The sequence below is a fragment of the Trichoplusia ni genome, chromosome 13, assembly GCF_003590095.1.
Source record: "Trichoplusia ni isolate ovarian cell line Hi5 chromosome 13, tn1, whole genome shotgun sequence".
In the NCBI taxonomy this organism is placed as follows: Eukaryota; Metazoa; Arthropoda; class Insecta; order Lepidoptera; family Noctuidae; genus Trichoplusia; species Trichoplusia ni.
Genome location: NC_039490.1, coordinates 8,493,438 through 8,515,523, shown reverse-complemented (window position 1 = coordinate 8,515,523; position 22,086 = coordinate 8,493,438). Strand labels below are relative to the sequence as shown.

General features: G+C 36.5%; 2 protein-coding genes across 5 annotated transcripts in view; one reads left to right on the top strand and one right to left on the bottom strand.

Annotated features, from left to right (window-relative positions):
- LOC113499989 (autophagy-related protein 101) overlaps positions 1-22,086 on the bottom strand; it is a 51,244-nt gene that overhangs the window by 22,833 nt on the left and 6,325 nt on the right. For 2 of the 4 annotated variants that reach the window (XM_026880627.1, XM_026880628.1), the window contains 3 exons: positions 21,579-21,686; positions 21,331-21,489; positions 17,088-17,176 (listed from right to left, as the gene is read on the bottom strand). In XM_026880627.1, coding sequence (XP_026736428.1) covers positions 17,088-17,176; positions 21,331-21,489; positions 21,579-21,686 — 356 coding nt within the window. Of the gene's footprint in view, positions 1-17,087; positions 17,177-18,068; positions 21,169-21,330; positions 21,490-21,578; positions 21,687-22,086 lie in introns of those variants that run through there. The other 2 variants (XM_026880629.1, XM_026880630.1) reach the window with 2 other exon arrangements.
- LOC113499990 (neurofilament heavy polypeptide-like) lies at positions 1,183-14,441 on the top strand. Its single transcript, XM_026880631.1, has 2 exons — positions 1,183-1,315; positions 12,854-14,441. Exon 2 carries the CDS (start codon positions 12,855-12,857, stop codon positions 14,169-14,171), a length of 1,317 nt encoding a protein of 438 aa, XP_026736432.1. The 5' UTR covers positions 1,183-1,315; position 12,854; the 3' UTR covers positions 14,172-14,441.

Below are 22,086 nucleotides of genomic sequence, written 5' to 3'. Positions count from 1 at the left end.
ATAGACGAAAAGTATTAAAAAGGCCGTTGTATTCGTAAAATTTTTAGTATCCCTATCAATTAAATTGTTTATTAAGAACGACTATAGCAATTAAAGCTTTTTCATTACTTACTAATCACTTGGACCTGTCAAGCTTCCTGAAGAACTAAATGGTTTTTATTGTCCTAATTAATTTACTAAGTACCTACTAACAGAAAAAAATAGCGTCTGGAGAGAACGGGGAGCGGAGCGTTTCACTTCATAAGGTAACATTTACCATTTATTTGACAAAATACATTCATATATAGTAATAATTAATACGAAATTCGTATGTTTTTATATAAAATCGTTTAACACAAACCAGTATTAGTTTTTAACGGTTTAGGTACCCATATTTATAAATAAATTAATAAGACTAGAATTTTATACCGCTACATGTAAATTAGTGAGCTTGTTTTAATAACCCGATTTAATGGGATAAACCATTAATTTTATTTAATTGTTTTTATTTAAAAATATTCTGTTTTTATTTCGTTTAAACTACGGACAATGGGTTTCGAAAACATTCGATATAGTGAAGTTAAAACCATTGTGGCGTTTAAATGAAAAATAAACATGGCCTCTTTTTTGTTTTCATGTAAATAGCTGTCCAATGAACTGCAATGAATCACATATTATTTTGAGCTACGGCTTTAGAATTAAATATTATTTAAGTTTTTAACATTTCGACTAAAGAACCCTATTAATTAGTTTAATAAAATATTTTATTTACCGCTCAGGAAAATGCTAACTGTTTGTCCGGACATTAACTAATATGAAAATTATGCTAACTCTCGCACTAGCCGCTAAAGAGTATTATATTTATCAAGTTGCTTATAATCCTCATTCTATAATGAATTTATTTTCAGCATATTGTAAACGACGCTTAAGTATATTTTAATATTTATCGAATAATTTCTGCTATCTCAAGAGTAATGCTATATTCATCCATCAAAAACCTTATTTTAATAAGAGCACTATCAATAAAAATGTAAGTAGATCTAGAATAATTCCAGTTAATAAAACAATATATTAAATAAACAACAAAGACAAACATTTTAAAAAGGCAAAGCTCCCAGCGGTGGAGATGGTCAGACGCAGCGTGCTTGCATCGGCTATGTCAACGCGCCTCCCGACCGAACTATATAAACACCGGCATTATCAAACCACTACCAATACATTGCCGACCGTCACAGCGACCGCACATACAAATAAATAATTTGGAGCTTTTTTTAATAAAAGTTGTGTCAGTGATTAAATCGTCCCTACAAAGTTTCGTAACAGGACCTTATATCAAGTGAGTATTCGCGTAGTGATAGAATATTGTGGTGTATACAATTTATTTTTTTAAAGCATTACTGGCCTTCTATTAGTATATTTATGACTATGTTATTTTAATATTAAACCTTTACCTTTACCTCTTTTTAATATTAATTTTCTTTGGTCAAACCTAACTCACTCGTATTTTAAATCCTAATAAACACATTTAACGGTTCTTTAGCTATACAATAACCGAGTAATGCTTTATTAAATGAATTGAACATTACTTTTACAGGGCTTTACAAACTTTCCAAAAAAATAATTATTCCTTTACACTTTTCTTCTTTGACAATTATAGCATACATCGAATTATAAAATAAGCGATTTATTTGTCTTCTAGATAAACTGCTAGCCAGCTAGATAGTTTAATATAAACGTACTATTTACATTAACAATAACCACAAAGCGTTTGTTAGTAAAACCTTGCGCTCTACTTCGAGCAATCAGTTCAAATTGATCAGTTGCATTCTATAAAGTGTACAGTGTATAGTCTATAGGCAGCATAGATTTAGAATTACATAGATGTGACACTCATCTTACCATAGACATAACGAACGAGACAAATAATCCAAGATTCTGCTAAGTGCAAAAGAGACGCATATATTATTTTTTGTCCCTTTCACCGTCCCTGCTTTTTTTTGTTTGACTTGATTAAGATGAGTTAAACATTGTGTGACGTCATGGCGATGTTTTAGTTTGTGCTGCTGAGAATTCTTGAGTTTTCAATTGAAATTAGTTCGTTAATCTTATATAAAACACAAGTTTTTAATCTAGGAATATTCCATCACTAGTATTATCATGGTGCAGTGTTATGTTTTAGGCTGTAAAAGCCGCACTGAAAGAAAAATTGAAAACATAACCTTTCATATGTAAGTTGAAAATTAAACCTTTATACTGAAGTAATTACGTGTTCAAATAGTAAATATGGTTAGTTATAATCACTAGTGTTCTCAATTGCATGGGAAATACGTTCCATCATTACAAAATCGAATCAACAAATTCGTGTTTTTTTTTGTATTAACCGACTATTACAGAATGTCATCAGAGTCCACGTCAGTGATGATTTTATGCGACATTTCAATTTAGCCGGGTTTCAACCATTTTAGGGATACCACTTAAATTTCAAATAAATTACCCACTTTCGTGGGAAAATATTTTTGTTTTCAAATCATCAACATCGGCTTAGCCTTTTGTTTTGAAGTCAACAAAATATATAGCTTATTGGGTTCTGTTATTTAAATAAGTAAATGTAAGGTAATAATTTGTTTCTGATAAAATGTGACTTTAGATGATGCTTTATTTCACAATTTAGCATAATTTTTCACTTGTATCCAAATCTTGCCTTTCTCAGGTTTCCTAAAGATGAGATTGTTCGAGCCATGTGAATAAAGGCTACTGGGCGGCAAAATTGGCAGCCTAACTCATACTCTCGCGTTTGTTCGAACCATTTTGAGACTAATTTATTTCGCAAAACTGCACATAGAGTTTATTTAGATAAGTTTGCAGTTCCAAAGTTGTTTATACATGTAAGCTTGATACATTCAAAACTTCTTTTTGTACTTTAGTTTTGTAAATCAAGTTAATTATAATGTATCTTTCTTACAGAATGAAGCTGAAGTTGATAAATTTCAACACGGCACAATGTTAATGGTAAATCTTTTTACAGCAAAAACTTCTGTAATAAGTTATTTTTGGTTGATCAGGCTAATAAATACCATCCACAAGAAAAAAATGTGTGGAATGTAGGATTCAATACCGAACAGTCACACTGTATACAGTAATGTGTACTGGGTGAAACTTATTATCTTTATTTGTAATTTATGTCAAGCAAGGGGTTTTTTGGGGTGCCAGGCAGAAAACCTCCTCGCGTGCCTGGTGGCTGCTGGTCCTTTACGGATACGTCCGGGGGAAGAGCAGTCACTGGGCCGGTGCACCCTGGGCACGCATAATAATTGTCTGGCGACTTGGCGGCGATTGTTGTGCGTGGCGAATTTCTGCCGCGGAATCTGTTAGGGACTTATATTTATCGCGCTATTTTGTTTTTTATTTTTATTTCAGGATCAGCAACAGAGTGTTATTCCCAATACTTCCCAACATAATAATGAAATTGCCAATCCTGTAATTGCCATTAATTGTACTACCGACCGTAACAAATTAATTGACGATGAGAAAGTTCTCCAGGAGATGTCCCCTTTGGAGACGAACATTATTCCAGAAGATCATGATTATATTGCTAATCCCACAATTTTAACAGAATTTTCAAAATCAATAATCGTGTACATAGCCGGTTTTGTTGTAAAATCATTAAAAACACAACTAACCTGTGAAGAGTGTGTGTCCTTTTTAATATCTGATAATAAAGAGAAAACCACTCTTCAGTACAAAAAAGACAAGGGTGGTCTACATTACCCATCAATATCAGTAGTAAAGCTTTGTGAAATATCAGAACAAATTTTTAAGAAATTTAATATGTTAAACAATAAGGATATGCTTAATTTTCTTCTGCAGCAGTGCTTAAAAAAATGTGTGGGACATAATTTTTTTAATGATCACCTTAATAATAATGAGCATTTTAGAACTAACCACCATTACGTATTATTAATTAAAGCAATATGTAAAAAGTATTTGAATGTAAGACTATATTATTTTACTAAAAATATACCAAAAAAAGAAAAAAATATCCGAAATCTCTATACCAAACTTGTATTATTTAAAGGACAATAAAAAATTAAAACTATTCTTGTTTTTTACTGCTACCTACGTCTTTCCCCGTGTGTCAATTTTCGTTGGAATTTTATGGTCTCATGCCATGAATTCAAATTTAAAGACGACGATGAATAAAATTATTTTTGGGGGAAAATGTCACGTATCATGGTAACATTGTTTTTGCATGTACTTTTATTGCTGTCCCTTACGGGTGAACGCGCATGTCAAATCTATGTGATTCTTTATCTAAGATAGGCAGTAACCTGTCCGGACAATAAATAAAACAAGTAGCGCAATTCACGCTAGGCTGTCCAGGGTAGCCCGCTATTGTGGGACAAGCAAGGGACAAGCTACAGGTGACGTGGTACCAGGGAAGAGGGGACGTGGTACAGGGGAACAGGGGACTTGGTACAGGGTACAGGCAATGTAGCGTGCTCACCGCTGTCTCCTCACCGGAGATTGCCGATTTGCGTTAAAGGTCCAATGAACGCAATTTGTGTTTGTTTACAAAATATCAACCTCGTTAACGTTAAAATAAATGAGTTTATGCTTGAGGGGAACTAGTCAATCGTCCTGTTTTGGATATTAATGATTTTAAGACTAAATTAAATAAAAATATAGGTAAAATCGTGTACCATAGGTATTAATATTTCCGTGATCGTTCAGAGCAGCTAAAACAATGTATATAATAAAAAGTTACTAAATATTCACCATGCTACGGTCGATAAGGGCATCCATTGTTTTGTCAAGAATTCCTAATTAATTTCCTGAAAGAAACCTCAGCAAATCTCCAAACATGAAGCGTCACTTCAGCCGAGACTAACGCGTAGTGAATTGATTTCAGCCCGATGTGCCAGCCTCAGGTCTCGTCTAAATCATTCGCACCTTTTTTACTTAGTCGCCGACAAGGAACATTGTGTATTAATTAGTCATAAACCACTGATTAAGATTACTTTTTTTCTTGTTGACTACGTGTTTTTTGTTTGTAGTTGTACTAAATTTTCTAAAATTCGAAGTGAGTTTCTTCAGTAGACTTCAGGCATGTAAGTAGCGACGAGGGCAATTTGTTATCTAAGCTAAGCTTATTTAAAAAAGCAACGACTTGATGGGGTCCATCTTTAAGAGTTCTTGTTCGATACGTCGTTTTCTTTTTTAATCCTATAATTACCCTTACACTGTAACAAATATAAAATTATAGGCAATAGTATCTTCTCAATTCTCGGCGAACTTTAATTACAGACAAGCAAATCGTGTCTTTATTTCCACGAAAAAAAACTATAAACTGAGCCATAAACTTGATGAATAAGGAATTACAACAACAAAATCAGTAATTTGCCACAGATGGTCGTGAGTAGCTAATGACCCCGCTAGCTGACTGGAGCGAAACAAAACTACGATAAAAACATCTAACCAATAAAACCTACCGCTCCTCAAGTGATCGCGTACCAGAGAAAAAATTAAATTGTCCATGACTCACCCCGGCCGAGGACTTAATAACCAGGGACTGAAAGGGGTTACGGTATAAGGTTACGCTACCGGTATAAAATAAGTGTACCTTAAAAAAATAAAAGTAAGGGTATACCGCTATTTAACCTTTATGCGATATCGGTACCGAAAAATATAGCGTTGACAGTTGCGGGACGTGGGCGAGGGGTGCGAGGCACGGAAAAGGGTGGTCAAGGCCAAGGCACGACCGTGCGCGCCGGCAACAATCCTGTTTTCTTCGTCTTTCCATCTCTTTCATACCTTTATTTAGTAACGGCTAAGTACTGCTAGCGAAATATACCTTTTTATATTGGTACCCAAAAATTAAGGTACCGAAATAAAATTAGGTATCCAAATATAGCGGTAACAATTTTTTTACGATATGACGTCATACCGTTATTTAAACATACCGTAATTTTCGGGTTATTCAGTCCCTGTTAATAACTATGGATCAGTAAAAAATAATTAAAATGACATGTCGGTGTTTATTAAGTTGTACACAATAAAAAAACTTTGCCGGCTGCGTACAATATGAATGACGTACATACGCTGTATGGCATTGTGTTAAAATTGCCGTTTTTAACGTCTTTTTATTCCGTCGCTGGCATTTACCAGGGTAATTTATGTCCAAACTAACCCTGCATGTAATGTCACGCAAACCACCTACAAGCCTTTGTTTATCTACAGTATGGTAGAAATGGCGCCTACATTCATAGGGAACAATCCGAAAATTATAGTTATAACAATAGGCGATTAAGCCACGTTACACGAGTGACATGTATAGTTAGCAAAACTATCACATCCGCGCTCCATAAATCTGGCATGGCGTTAGTTTGCATACACTCCTGACAAGCCAGTGTGACGCAATCACCGATGATTTGCGTAGTACATTTCCGTACGAGACATCGGCCATAAACCATTGTAATATACATTGTTCGCTAATGGAAATATCCGCGGAAGCTCCTTGTTACCCTACTTATATAGAAACAGTATCGGTCTATGCAAAAACCGAAGTGACCAGTAAGGTACAGTGCCCAAGGTAACCGGTCACGTCAATTATGTAACATAATGATAAACATTTCCACGGATCATGGGTGTTTATCCACAACAATGCTTAAAAGAAGCATACGTAATTATTTTGAACAAGCAAGGCCAATCTTGAGGTTTATGAATAAACAAGACAATATTTTCACGGTTCAATAAACGGGCAAGATTTTCATGGTAGCGAAGTCGAGATTATTTCTATAGGCAGAAGATGAATAAGAAGCACAAAAGCTTGAAACGATTCGCTACAACACATTGTTACATATGCTGAATGCTGTAATGTTTAAATTCAGAAGTTACAAAGGCTAAAAAAAATAAACGCTAATATTTATATAATTTGTCGTGTTAGAATAGTTAAAGTTACATAACATGGTTCATGCAACATTAAAAAAAATATAAGCAAAAGTAATGCACTGCAAGTCAAAGTTAAGTCACCGGTTAAGTGGTCGGCCCGAGATGAGGGGTTTTGTTGACATTTCACACTTGCCGGAGCCGGCCTGTGCCGTTACTCAAACTCTGTTCTTCCGCTGGCATTGACCTATGCAGCTCTTACACTGCACTGTCCACTTGATACCTTTTACCGTTCATCTCTTACACGGACAATATTGTTTGTGTTTATTTCAAACTCAAAATCACCGAAATTCCGAAAACAAAAATAACGGCCGCACATTAGATACGCAATTGTTTCTCTGATGTTACCAAATCATTTTCGAAATAACATTGATACAACAAAAAACGTTAAAAATATACCTACAGCCATAAAACAGCAATAAAAATACGAATACCTGCCTAATAGGTCTGACTTGTAATTAAACCTTCGCGCTTAACTTTTACATAAATACAATCTCTTAACAGAACTTATAATCGATAATTATTTAATGCGTGTATAATTTATTGCTGATAACTAGACAGTAACTGTTGTTAGCATTTCAACATTACGTATGGGATGTAATAATTCTTATTGTGCGGAACTTATTTAAGTACATTGGAGGAGTCACAGTTTATAGAGACGATTTGCTACAGAATAAAATCTGGTAAATATGTTTTAAGCAATCATAATGCACTACATACCAACAATAAAAACACTGGGAACGGCATCATAGCAATTAACAGACTTAAAGCCTCAAATTATATGTTATAGAGTCGTTTTCGAAACGTTATTTGTAATAAAACGTAATTGAGCGAAAACTTGATATTCAAGCTTGTTACCACCAGTGTTAGTCAGAGTTATGGTTCTAATTAAATACGATTGTTCTGAGATTTATCGTGAACTCATATATTTCATAAAGATTTTAGTTTTCTTCATTAGGAGTGAATATATCAAACTTTACACGGATTGCACCATTTCATTCGCTTAGTTTTGCAGCTAAACAATTGATCATGCGCTATTGTCACATCTGTGTGTTTGATTTATGCGAGTGAGATGTCATTGTAGGCCGGATAGGATCGATCTGTCCTCCCAGCACGACAATGAACTGTAAGCCGTGGGTCGATGGTTACACAATCCATACGAGAGAGTTTCATAATGCATCGCAGCTTTGCTGACAACCGCACAATAACACTTATCCGCTCAATCAAGTGCGATCAAAAAATCCTACACAGTTGCATAGGTACTGTAGAAAGTGGGCTAGCTAAGTCTGGCATGTACTAGACTAGACCGGGTCATTTTTTGTAGAAAGCGAGAAACGTGATTCGAAATAAAGTCTAGGTCAACCGATTAAATCTCGTTGAAAATTATTCAAGTCAGAGAAAAGAAAGATTTACAATCTAGCCATATTTTAAATTATATGCCAGTGGGTACTTAAAAGGTATCTACATTGTACAATGCTACTTAACATTTGTACATAACTTACTATGAACTGGTATAGTATGGCATATAGCATTACAACACACACGCGGTTAATGGAAGTTAATTTCAATACATTTCCCAATAATCACAGTTATCTAAAGAATGTGAAACCTGTTTTGGGAATTTAGTAAGCTTGTGTGGATGTCATCGTGATATTTTACCGTAGCCACCTGGACATAGGCGAAGAATGGGACTGCAACATTAACCTTTAGTAAACGTGAACATTACTCAATCGAGCGCGACGGAATATCTCAAGGGACCTTAATATCTTGAATACAGTTGGATACTAACTCTCTATTATATGCGTATTGGATAGCGCCGCTTTTCCACTTGTTTAAAAATAATGTTATAAGATAATTCTATTATTGTAACCGATGTTGTCACTGGTTATAGTTAGTATAATCTTCGTTAATGTAAATTACCTCAGAATACGTGTGCGACATGCAACACACAATACTTACGTATTGCGGGGTTTTTATTGTGACATATTGATTGCTTATATATTGCTACGATGCGGTAAACACGTAATTAGAGCAATAAACGGCTATAGTAATATATTTAGTAATATTAAGAGAACGTTTTTAGAGCATCTACTAATAAATAATTAAATGTCGCATAGAAAGTCCTCAGAGAAGGACTACTCGATGTAAACCATCATAGGTACATTTTGAGTATGTACAAGTTAAAATATAAAATGCAACTAGCATTGTAGCAACATAATAGACCACTTAGGAAAGATACCCAGACTGCAACAGGATAGCAGCTGTGTACATATAAAGGACAGATAGGGGTCAATCAAGCGAGAATAAAAAAAAATATTGTTTTAAAAACAGGCAATGCCCATTGAAATACTTATTAATTGCGATTAACACTTTCCGAACCTTTATAAAGGTCGAGGCTAAGTGCAACGTTAGAAGAATAAACAAAGATTCTCATCGGTAATACCTCATATGATTCGCTTGGTAGATAAAGAAAACGGGGTTATTATGGTGCCTAAGTAATTACGATGCACATTACCGAGTCCTTGTAACATTTTGATGAAACATCACTCGTAGAAAATACTACTGATGCAACATATTATAGGTATCTAATGTTGATTACTGTGCTTTGCAATACCAATTCATATATGATAGTTGCACGAATGAAAAATGCCTATAATTTGACAGTAACGATTAACTGCGTTGAATTATGAAGGCAATGCAATTCAGCTATCGTGAAATATTATAGTGATGAAAAATAACCTGCTTAAAAGTCAGAAATTTCAATCGGTGAAAGATTTCTACATCAGATTTCTGCACTGACAGCAACAAATGACAATAGTATGATTTATGTCAGAATAATATTAAAAAATAGTCAATTTACATCTGTTACGCTCGAATAAGGAGATCGGCGTTAAAATATGTGCATTTCGTAAATGAGCTCGGTCAGCTGTAACGTTGTCATTATGTTGTAAACTTGTAACCGTGACAAGTTCTACTACAATAATAAATGGACTACACAAGGCCTACAAAATTAGGTTGAACGCAGAAAAAGTCGGCAGTAGGTACTCTACAAAACAGGCTGGATATAGTAATATAGTTTACTACAATAGTATTCAACTAGGCGAAACCCACGCAACGTGTAATAGAGGAAATAACGCAATATACTTCTGATGTTGTCAACTATAAACCCAGCTGCAGTTGAATTGCATCAATTTGTAGCTGAAAATATAAAAGTGCTGGCTCGTTAGTTATCGGGCCATCACGTTGTGTTACGTACTGCGTGCCTACGAGCAGGCAAATTTTTTCATTGGCGCAATGAGCGGAGCATGCGCTGGGCTTCAATTGGAAGATTGCCGCGTGTGGGAGGACGACAATCCTTGCCCTCAGCCGCCGAGGATATCCTTCCAGAAAATAACTCAGCGAACGATCGCATAAATAAAACATGTTAACGCAGACTGCGCCCGCGCCATGTGAACCTAATGTACGTCATTTTGTACGTGTCTTTACAATCAAGTTGTTCAGATATGTACTACTAGCTATTTTTATCATGGCTAATAAAAGAGTTTAGTATTTCATTTGAATATAACCTGTGTCTAAGGTTAGCAAATAATTAAACTATACCGAACTTAACCGCAAGCATATTTACCCATATTTATTTAGATAGTAGTATAGTACTTAAAACCTTATAATTATGCCGGGCCACTCCTCATATCGGGCTAGCTTAACGACGTTCGGCAGAACAATATCAACTGTAGAACGTATGTCTATAGTTGAATACGAGTAACTTGCAGTAATAATACTGAATTAAGTGTAATCATATGCGAACCACAGAGGGGTGCAGATCAACGCCCGCTCGCAGTTCATCGGTTTATTGATCAAACCAGTTCTGCGAAATTGATGTTCGCATTTTTTACGTCTCCTCGTTTTCAGTTTTTGCCTAACCACAGGGGGCATTCTTGTTTCTGCAATCAAGATTTATTGTTGAAAACGTAGCATAAGCATAGATGCGTCGATCGGTAATATACGAGTTACTTCATATGTTTCGAGCATTCCGAATTGGACATACATATCTATTGATACTGTGTATTGTTATTTGAAGCTTTGACTTAATCCTCAAGGGATTGTCGAAACGAGTTTCACGATATAAATCGTTGAGAACAAATGAATAACTGAACCAAGATAAAAACACACGCACAAAACAAAATGTTTACAATTATAAAGTAGCGACTTTCGTTTTCTTTTCTGATTGCCATATACGGTCGACAGGATGGCTGTGAACTTTTTTCTCATCAACAGGCTGGACGACTTAAAAAAAAACAAAAAGTCCATAACGAATGCTTTATAAAATGAAGTAAGAACGCTGCGTAATAACCGGTAACTGAGAACTTTAAAAACTGGTTCTCGTTACGTATTGAACTTGACTTGTGCAACTACAAGACACCTGAAAGGATCATCTTGGAACACGCAATAATAAAACTGAACTGAATTACGAAGTAAAAGACGGAAATCTCATATTAGTATTGATGAGCATACGATGCGAGTGATGGGTGTTTATGTAATGATTTGTAAATTTACTTAAGCAACTTTGATACCGACCATTCTCAGTTTTATTAAAATGTCAGTCTTTGTAACAGATCAATAAGTAGGTTCATACTTATATAATCAACGAAGACATTTGTTCTTAATATGAATGTGTATTTCTTTCATGCTACAAGTAGTTTTTAGCACATTGAAATCCAAAACACAGTAGACGGTAGTAAAATTGATGAGTTACGCCTATACCAACACATTTGAAATTCTGTGCAAATTTCTAGCCAAATGTGTTTTTAAAACTGTATTAAAATCTATAGCGAATACGAGCACGGCGATTAAAACGTGGGGACAAGTGCGTGTGCGTGTGAATCATTCATACGATGCCATGTATTGCATTCTAGTTGGCGATTCAATTCAATGAGCCAATTAAAATTCAGATAATGCTTTGCCGACGTCTGGCCGGATCATCCATATTTCTAACGCGCGTTTTGCATCCTGCGTAGTTCTGAGCACGCACTAGGAAGTGTCCATCATGTGCATTACATATATTATAACAATATTTTATAACTATTCACACAATTTCCCTTTCCGAATAAATGTTTTCTTAAAACTTACACCCAGTTTCTGGAATCTGCAATGACTTAAAAATGGTAGCCTTTTGTTACATACGCATTAGTTACGAGTAAATTAAAAATAATATGACAATAATGACAGGCTGTTCGTATGGTAAATAATGCTAGGTTATTTTAAGATCATTATTCCCATCAAAGGTAGTAATCTATTTAGAGAGCGGCGCCAGACAGCATTCCAGTATGAGCTGGGATATCGCCTTAATGCCCTACCTTCGACTAGTGCACGCTAAAAATAGAACCAGTCGAGGTACACGACCTTCCTGGCTAATGGAAAATAGATGAGCCACCCGTTGGACTCTATGCAAAAAAACCTTTATTTAGTATGGCAATAATTATACGCGCATTCACTATACAAGCGACAGCGGATACTGTTTTACATAAAATACATCTTAATTTTAATCTCTTATTCAAACAACCGAGTCGAATAGACCGAAACTATTAACTGCTTTTTACTACTGCCTACTTCGCAAACATAATCCCTGTACATAAGAACGAATAGGAAAATTTCTTTAGAAAGCCGTAACCTATTTCATAAATAGTTTACATCCTACTTATGCACATCAAGATTAATTCGAGACGATTCGATAGTTACCCGTTCCCCAGCGTATCAGGCCCTTAGATGATTCAGCCTTAATAGGAAGATTGCTGCGAAACGTCGAAGCCGGCCGGCGCGTAACATTGGCCTTACCGCGCTCACGACTTTCAGACGTGCATCTGAATCCGCAATAATATCAGTCATTATATGTATACTCAAAACCACTAATTGTACGTTTTTGTCTTTCCAGGATGAAGGTCATACTATTTTGCTTGGCCTTTGCCGCTGTGACTCTGGCAATGCCAGTAGCTGAAGAAAAACCTGAGGTGCCTGCAGCAATCCCAATTGCTGCCGAGAAGGCCGTCGAAGAAAAATCTGCTCCCGTTGAAGAAAAGAAACCTGAAGAAACACCTGCTGTAAAGGAACCTGAAGCTAAAAGCGCCCCAGTAGACGCTCAACCCGAAGTTAAGGCTGAGGCACCTGCACCTGTTGCGGAAGCTAAAGCTGTAGAAGTACCAGAAGCAAAGTCTGCTGATCTTCCAGCTGAAGTTAAACCTGAAACCAAAGAAGTGGCAGAGCCCAAACCAGAAGAGAAAGCAGCTGAGCCTGAAGCTAAGGCTGTTGAAGAACCTAAAGAAGTACCTGCTACCGTGAACGAGGTCCCTAAGGATATCTCTGCTAAGTCCGCGCCAGTTGCCGAGCCAGCCATCGACATTGTAAAAGCCGCAAACTCCGATGCCGCCATTGCTGACGATGTTATCCAGCATGATGTCCTTACTGCCATCAAGGAAAAGAAGATTGACCTGCCAGTAGCCCCTGCTGCCGATGTTGTACCAGAACCTGAGCTGAAGAAAATCGAAGAAGCGAAGCCGGAAGAGGTTAAAATTGAGGCTAAGTCTGATGAAACTGTTCCTGAAGCCGCACCTGTCGCAGCCAAGACCGAATCGACTGCAGCTGCTCCATCAGAAGATAGCTTACGTGTTGTCCGTGATACTGTAGACGACAAAGCTAAAGCCGCCAAAGAGGACGAAATCCCAAAAGAATCAGAGAAGAAGGAAGAGATCAAGCCCGTTGAGCCTAAGTCAATCGAAGCCGCTGAAGCACCCGCACCCGTAGATGAGGCTAAGCCTGTCGTTGTTGAAGCCAAGTCTGCCCCTGTGGAGGAGAAGGTTGCACCTGTAGAAGAAAAACCTGAGCCTGTAAAGGAGAATGCCGCCCCTGTTGAGGCGAAGGCTGCCCCCGTAGAGGAGAAAGCTGCCCCCGTAGAGGAGAAGGCTGCCTCCGTTGAGGAGAAGGCTGCCCCTGTAGAGGCCAAGGCTGCCCCTGCTGAGGAGAAAGCTGCCCCCGTCGAGGCCAAAGCTGCCGTAGAAGAATCAAAGCCTGAAAACAAAGAACCCGCATCTGAAAAGAGCGCACCTGCTGCCGACAAAACCGAATTGCCTTCTGGTGATGCCCCAGCCAGCTCTAGCAGTTCTGAAGAGAGCGCAGAGAGTGGAGAAACAAAAAGCGTAGAGAACGTGTCATCTGAGGAGAGCACAGAGAAGCCGAAGCCTGTTGCTGAGTCTTAGATAAGTAGTGAGTAAGGTGGCGTGCGGCGGCGGGCGTGTGTCGACCTCCCTCGACACGCGCCCCCCGCCCGGCGGCCCGCCCCGCCCCGCTGTGCGATGCGTGTGAGTGTGTGCGACCGACGCATTGCGTCAATATCTCCGACTATTCATTAGACCTAGAGACTATTTAAATAGCCGAACCGAAAAATTACCTACGTTGTAATTATTATTTGTCAAAGTAAATTATCGAATTTCCGGTACTATAAGTAATTAAATATGTTTTTATAATAATGAGTGTTTTATTTATTGCAATAATAAGAGAAGATTATTATTAGCGGCAAAATCCCTGCCAATTTTATCTGAGTAAGTATCTTTGGCTGTCTAGATAAACATTAAATTTCATTTCATTCTGTATTAGCTATACACACTAAATAAAATTTTCAAAGTCTAAAATTGAAAAAGCCTGAATGAAGAATGTTTAAGTAAGGCTAAAATAATTAATTCCGTAAGTAGACCTACAATAGTAATGATTAAGTACAGTACATTGAACCACTTTTGTTCATTCTTTACACGTCGTTAGGTAGGTAAATAAATTATTAACATAATCTATAAAAACCTTACATACTCTTAACCTTACATACAGAAGTTCCTATTTCGCAAAGTAAACTGCATTGCACTGCAGCATTTTTGCTGTAAATCCTTACTACAACAAGATAATAACAAAAGATAATAATAGTCCTTTTTCATTTCAAATATCCTAAACGAATGTATATCTTAGTTCATAACTAACAAGCATAAAACCAGTGATAAAACACCTACAATTAGAATAAAAGTAAAAACACTATTACTACCTCCCACATAAATGAATGCAAATAATACGTTGAGTAGTAGAATACACCAAGTATATTATGCATCCTAGAATAACATTCCGATAGTAAAGACCGCTAATTCGATATAAATAGGCGTTTCACAATTCAATAAACAAACATCCAAGAACGTTTAACATGAACTTGAACTGTGCATTCATATTAGCCTAGGTCCTTGCTGCTTAGAATACTAACTTGGGCATAACGCAGTAAGTATTGATGTAGTAGAACTACTTATTACTTTTCTAGTTAGCTGGTCATCTATACTAATATATAAAGCTGAAGAGTTTGTTTGTTTCTTTGAACGAGCTAATCTCAGGAACTACTGGTCCAAATTGAAAAAATATTTTTGTTTTGAATAGACCATTCATCGAGGAAGGCTTTAGGCTATAAACCATCACGCTGCGACTAATAGGAGCGAAGATACAATGGAAAATATGAAAAAAAAGGGCAGGTATAAACCATAACTTATATCTTCTACCCACGGGGACGAAATCGCGGGCAACAGCTAGTTGTTATATATTGATGGGACATAGGAGAAAAGTTATTTAAAACTAGATACCAAAAGGCATATACCTTGAAATTAGAAGATAATCAATGAAGGAAATTATTATGAAGTACATAATAATTTCCTTTTCAACAAAAGTGACATGGCGTCACTTACACCTACTTGAGGGCCACAGAGAATAAAATAAAGGCTTTTAAAATTGCAACATGCACCTGATTTTCCTAATTATAATAAAAATAAGTAGGTAATGCCTAGTGTCTATGTAAAGCAAAAATATTAGACTTTCCAAACGAAATCAGCGTCAAATTAGCCTTTCAAACATTTTAATTGTTTCCCGTCGTTATAAGTTATTCAACGCATACGGACCTTGACTAATAAGTAAACTGTAAAATTGTAGCTGAAATAAATAGGTGGGCCGCAGGTAACGATGTAATAGGCTGAAAATTACTTCAATAATTCAGACTAAAAGGCGTTAATGTGTTCATCGTTTAACTAACTTTGGTAAATATGAGTGAAAAAGTAGCATTGATTTAAGGGTTAGGGTTCTGTACCAAAGTTTAAAAACTGACCCCTATTAAAAAGACCAGACCAGGTTGTATCGTATGCCACATGATGTTGACATATCATATTCACAGATGATGTTGACTGTCCTTTGTTTGTTGCCATTAAAACAACAAACATAAAAGTTAGAATCAAGCTTACGGTCACAATTTTTTTTTTTTCAATCGCAATTCCGATTTGCACTAAACCGGTTTTTATAGCTCATTCTTTTGTCCAATTACTTCAAGCTATCTGGACTATCATGGCGCGCTTAAAACAGATCAACAAATACATCACATCATCAATAAAATAAAGACATTTCAGCTGGGGCTAAAAAAGTACTTAAAAGATGCCTAGATATTAAATATTAGATTAGATGTAACTGTTACAAAAAAACTTTTCTAACACACAGGAGTTATTTTCTTCTCTATCTGTATAAAACGAGTCTATCTTACTAAAATATAATGGAAGTAAAGTCGGGCCGTCGACTAATCGAGTATTCCATCCTTACTTAAGACGACATGCAACAGGCGACGTGCCCGGAATATGACAATATCGGGTGGAATGCTAATTACAAACTAACAACTTAATGAAGTATTCATCTAGCTGTTTTCCGTGCATTGAAAAATATCATAGATTACTATACAATACTACTACGTAGTTACTTGTGGTAAGCAAATATTTTATGTATTTAACAACATAGTTTTTTTTTCATGCTATCAGCCCGTATTCCTCCACTGCTGGGCACCGGCGTCTAATTGCACGTCGTTGAAATCTATCTATCTTCAATTAAATATACTAGGATTCAATTACACAATCACTAAATATTTTTTAGTTAAAGTTAAGGACTGCAATCAGATTCATAAAACTCTAGAACTCAATATTGCAGTGCTCTTATTCGTTGTGTAGAACTTTGATAGGAATAAGGTTTCATTGCCACTTAAAATATATCATGTTAATAATACTTTATACTAATTGCTATAATTTTATGAATTTAAGTATAATAAATCATTCGTCACGTACCTCATCAGTCAACATCCGGCAGGTAAGAACGCCCAGCGACCACCAATCCACTGCATGACCGTAGGGCTCGCGACTCAGAACCTCCGGGGCTGTAGACAATAACATAGGTGACTTCACACGAAGAAAAAGAGATAATATTGGTGCTATCACAATCTGGTAAGTCCATCTTATTTAGGGGTAAAATAAAATGTCATATTTTGTGGAATCGTGATATAGACATTAAATTCCTTAGTCTGGAAATCATGTTTAAAAAAACATATATTTGATACAGATATCAGATATAGTAGGTACTATATTATATGTGTATATATTTCTGATGTTCTGTTGCATTACTACGATGAAATTAGTCCCTTTTAGCTAATCCAAGATCCAGAAGGAAACGAAAGAGCGAAACTTCTAGAAAAAGATAATCATTTTGGACAGCAATGGGACAGGATAGGTTCAAACGAAATAATAATTCTTTAATATCATAAAAGGAACTCATTTTATGTACCTCATTGTGATTGCACCAAAATTACATAAATTGTGTATTAAATGCGTAAAATATATTGTGTACAAGCATTCACACTTCTTGTGCTCTACGCAGTCATTCCTCTGTTCACGCTTTAGCTTTTGTTTATGTAAGTGTATGTATTAAAATAAAATATAATTACTTTTCTATGGAACATCACGATGACGTGTAGCACACGAAGTCCTCTTGCTTTTCACTTTTCATAGAATGTCCGAATGCGTAATAATAATAGTGTAGTTTTAACTCTAGCCGTGTGATAATTTATTATTCAATTACTTAGTTATCAAAGGATCAAAAGTACTGTTTTAATATTACAACATAGTTACGTTTTAGTATAAACTTATTTTACTTTTTGCTAAGATTCATAGCAATAAAACACCGTCAACGAAACGTAACCTTGCAGAAAAAATATTGAATCAATTATTGTTTTTCAATTTGTCATTACAAGTTTTTGTAAAAAAAAAACAACATCAATACTTCATCATTTATTCACTTATATATAAATTATATCACAAGACTAAGATTTTTAGCTTATTTTTTTTTTGAACTTATACATCACAACATATATACTTCCTGTTTCATTTATCATAAACTCTAATATGTAACAGCCGTTATTACACGCGATTCGTGAATTTATAGTTCTAAAACATCTTTTTAAATAAGGCCATAGCGAGAGTGCGATGATATAATATTATACAATGGGTTTGAGATACCACACTATACGAGGCACACCGTAAGGTATCAATAGAGTAAAATATATTGTCGTTATCACCAGGTGTTTCCTATGTAAACATTATGAAATCATTAAAATTTTAAGGTACTCATTGATATGAAAATTACAAATGGATATCATAAAAATCTTTGAGTTAAAGATAATCTTGTACATGCATCGTTCGTTCTTTCTCGTTAAAAACTTTGCATGAAAAAGATTATCTTTTAATATTATAGGCAAACATTTAAAAGAATTTGAATTGTAAAGCGTACAGCCTCATCTTTGGTGACGAAACAATTCTGATAAATATTTTATATAGGTATAAGTGTGATTAGATAGGCCTAGAGACGTGATACACTAAAGCTAGAGTCACAAAATGAGGTAGGATAGTAAATCAGAATTGTATGGATGGACTCAGTTCGCGGTCCTCTAGAAAAACAAAAAAATAAAGTCACTTGACACTGGCATATACATTCATATGCGATATTATACTATGTTTAGAATATAGTTATTAGTTATCCTACAATATTATCTGTTGCAAAATCGTCATGGATTCAAGGACATAATTATCTTTCGCGACGTCTTCGAGTCGCGCTATCATAAATTAAGATCTCTTTAACAGAACTCATAAGAAAATAGGAAGATCGTAAACAAGTATTAGAACATGAGTAAGGATGACATTACAATATAATTTGATTAATCACCGTACCATCACTTAACTAGGCGTGAGACACGCACCGCGATAATCCTAACATTTACATAATACATAGAACAATCACTGATCATCTAGTACAATATACCGATAAAGCTCTCTCAACAAACCGCTTGAACTATTCGAATAATTTGAAGTGACATCTATCATTGCTATTTACAATATTTATAATACACATCCATAAAATTAATGACATTACATAACTACTTAAGTCGTAATATCTATAATATAATAATTCAATCTTCTATAGATTCACACACGTAATTAGAATTCAATATATTTTATACATATTTAGTCATAAATATTCTGGATTATTCTCGGCGATATCACAAAGCGATTATTTAAATATAAGTAAATAGTCAAATGACTATGAGTACAGTGTGACTCGACTCGTGTTCGACTTATCTTAGAAGCGTTAGTCAAGAATATAAAACTTTAGTGCCACCACATCAACAAAAACACAAGTGTTTCATTACAATCATAAGAACTACAACTTACACAAACAATTTCTAGGTAACTATTATTCCTACATCAAACTTCTGTGAATGCTTGAGAATCGTGTCTATTTAAAAAAAAAACTTAGTAATAACCAACAGACGTTTCCAAAGCTTAAATAAACGAAAAATAATGGACACATCAACCAGCCTTCCGAGTCATAGCTCTGGTATTACAACTAAATTTAAAACTAACATTACAACAGACAAAATCTTCGATTACATCAAAATTATTTGTTAAATACAAGGCTCGCTCTGGCTCAGCTCCTCCCCACTCGGGGAATGTTAATATTATGTGAGCGAAACACGCACACCTGATCTCTACCTAAATAAGACCCCAACCATTATACTTTAGACAAGCTGGAACTTCTAATAAAATATACCTACACGATCATTAAACACAAGAGTTTAGTATAAGCTAACAGTCAGTTATAAATCTGATAAATATCAATACGACAAAACATTAATTGCAACGAGAACTACGACAAACGTTTGTGCAACAAACAAAGCATAAGTACAATAAATGACACAGATATATTAGATTCAGATGTTATGTATTGTCAAAATGTTAAAAACAGTTCCAATAGTTAAACATATCATTCTTCAATATGATTATTTATACACACAAGTCCGTAGTAAAAATAAATCACACTTTTCACTTTTAAATCTTTAGTAAAATAATATGTACCGTACTAGGCGACGTCACCTATCTATATGATACTTTTAGTAGCTTCAAAAGATTACAAAAATTGGTGTTATTTGTCAGCCGGCAGACCAGCCGCTCAGCTGGTTAGCGGGCAACGCACAGTGAGGGCCGCGACTCGATCACAAGGAGAGCGTGTCGCGGATGAGCTTGCGCACGGTGTTGCCCACGGACGTGGGCGGCGCGCCCGACAGGTTGTAGTGCACCTTGAACAGGTAGGGCTGGATGTCCGCGTACGACGTGTCGAAGATGAGGTCGGCGTCCGAGCGGCTGGGCATCTTGGGCACGTACTCGTGGCGGTTGATGATCTCGGTGATGAAGACGATCTTGTCCTGCAGCATCTCCACGACGTTCTCGTGCTTGGTGTGCATGTCGTGCTCGGAGCGGGCCTCGGCCAGCTCGCAGTACACGGTCCAGACCTCCCAGGGCACGCACTCGGGCTGGAAGGGCCAGCGCGCGCGCCGCTTCTGGAAGAACTCCAGCGAGATGGAGCCGCGCGCGGCGCCCGCGTCCGCGCCGCGCAGCAGCGACGAGAAGTCCGAGATCTCGCGCTTCACGTTGCGGCCCAGCGCCTCCGACTCGCAGCACACGTACGTGAAGTCGATGAAGTCGCAGTCCACGTCCACGTAGCTCACGGTGCGGATGGAGTAGCTCTCCTCGTTGTTGTACGTGAACTTGCCGCTCGAGCGGTGGAACAGGACGGTGTGGAAGATGCAAGCGACCACCTCGTCGACCTGCCTGCCTTCCATGGACAGTTCGAACGCGATAGTTCGTGCATTCATATTGCCGGCGTCAGTGGGCCGACGCGCGAGTGCTCGCCGCTACTATCGACATAATCACGCGAACCCGCTCCGGCTACTGACGGCTCGACTGGTTCACGGACGCGACGGATACGGAGCGAGCGATGCACTGTGCCATTTTTAAATTATCAAACGAGTCAACTCCCGCACTGAAATGGAGAATGACCGCTTTAGTTTCACGAGTTATTTAAAACTAATTAACCTAGTTCCTATTACGTAAACAACATTCTCCTACACGGATGTACTAGATTGACAATGTCGCCTGTAAATGTCATAATGATATGTATTTTAACACTTGATATAACACTTACCCATATACTTCAGGGTCCCACAGAGCGTGGTTGTGCGCGATCCGATGGACAGCCACTTAGACAATCCAAAGTCTATCAAACGTATATGGTAATCAGAATCAAGCAGTATATTCTCGGGTTTCAAATCACGGTATATAACGCCAGCGTTATGAAGAAAATCTGGAAGACAGTTGAACAAAAATTTTACGACCCTGTTTAAAAGTTATTAGTAAGGTTGTTGAATATAACATTTGAAGATATAAGCTTACCGATAGCAATAGCAATTTCTGCGACGAATATCTTGACGAGGTCTTCAGGTAACCTGCCGTATTTGTCGAGTAAGGCTAGCAGCTCACCACCAGGAATGTATTCTGAAACTGTAAACAGATTGATCTTGATGACATACACAACCATGAATAAGCGACTCAATGTTAAGAAGTTCTTTGATATACCAGCAGCTTTTTCTTTTGGTTTAGCAGGAGAATCCTTGTGGTTCCCATGGTGATACCTCAGCTTATCTACCTGTATTTACCCTCACATAAAGTGATAGTAAGCATGAGACTCAACGAAGAATTTTTTATCGTTATATTGTGCAACTACTAGTTTTATCAACTTGCTATTATTATTAATTAGTAAAAATAATGGTTTGATAGATGGGTAATCAAAAAAGCCAATAATTACCATTAATAAATTATAAACAAGTGCTTGTCAGCTAGAGAATTTTGGTTTTTTGGTATTGAGACCTTTAATAGAATTAAAGTGATAAAACTATTGGAA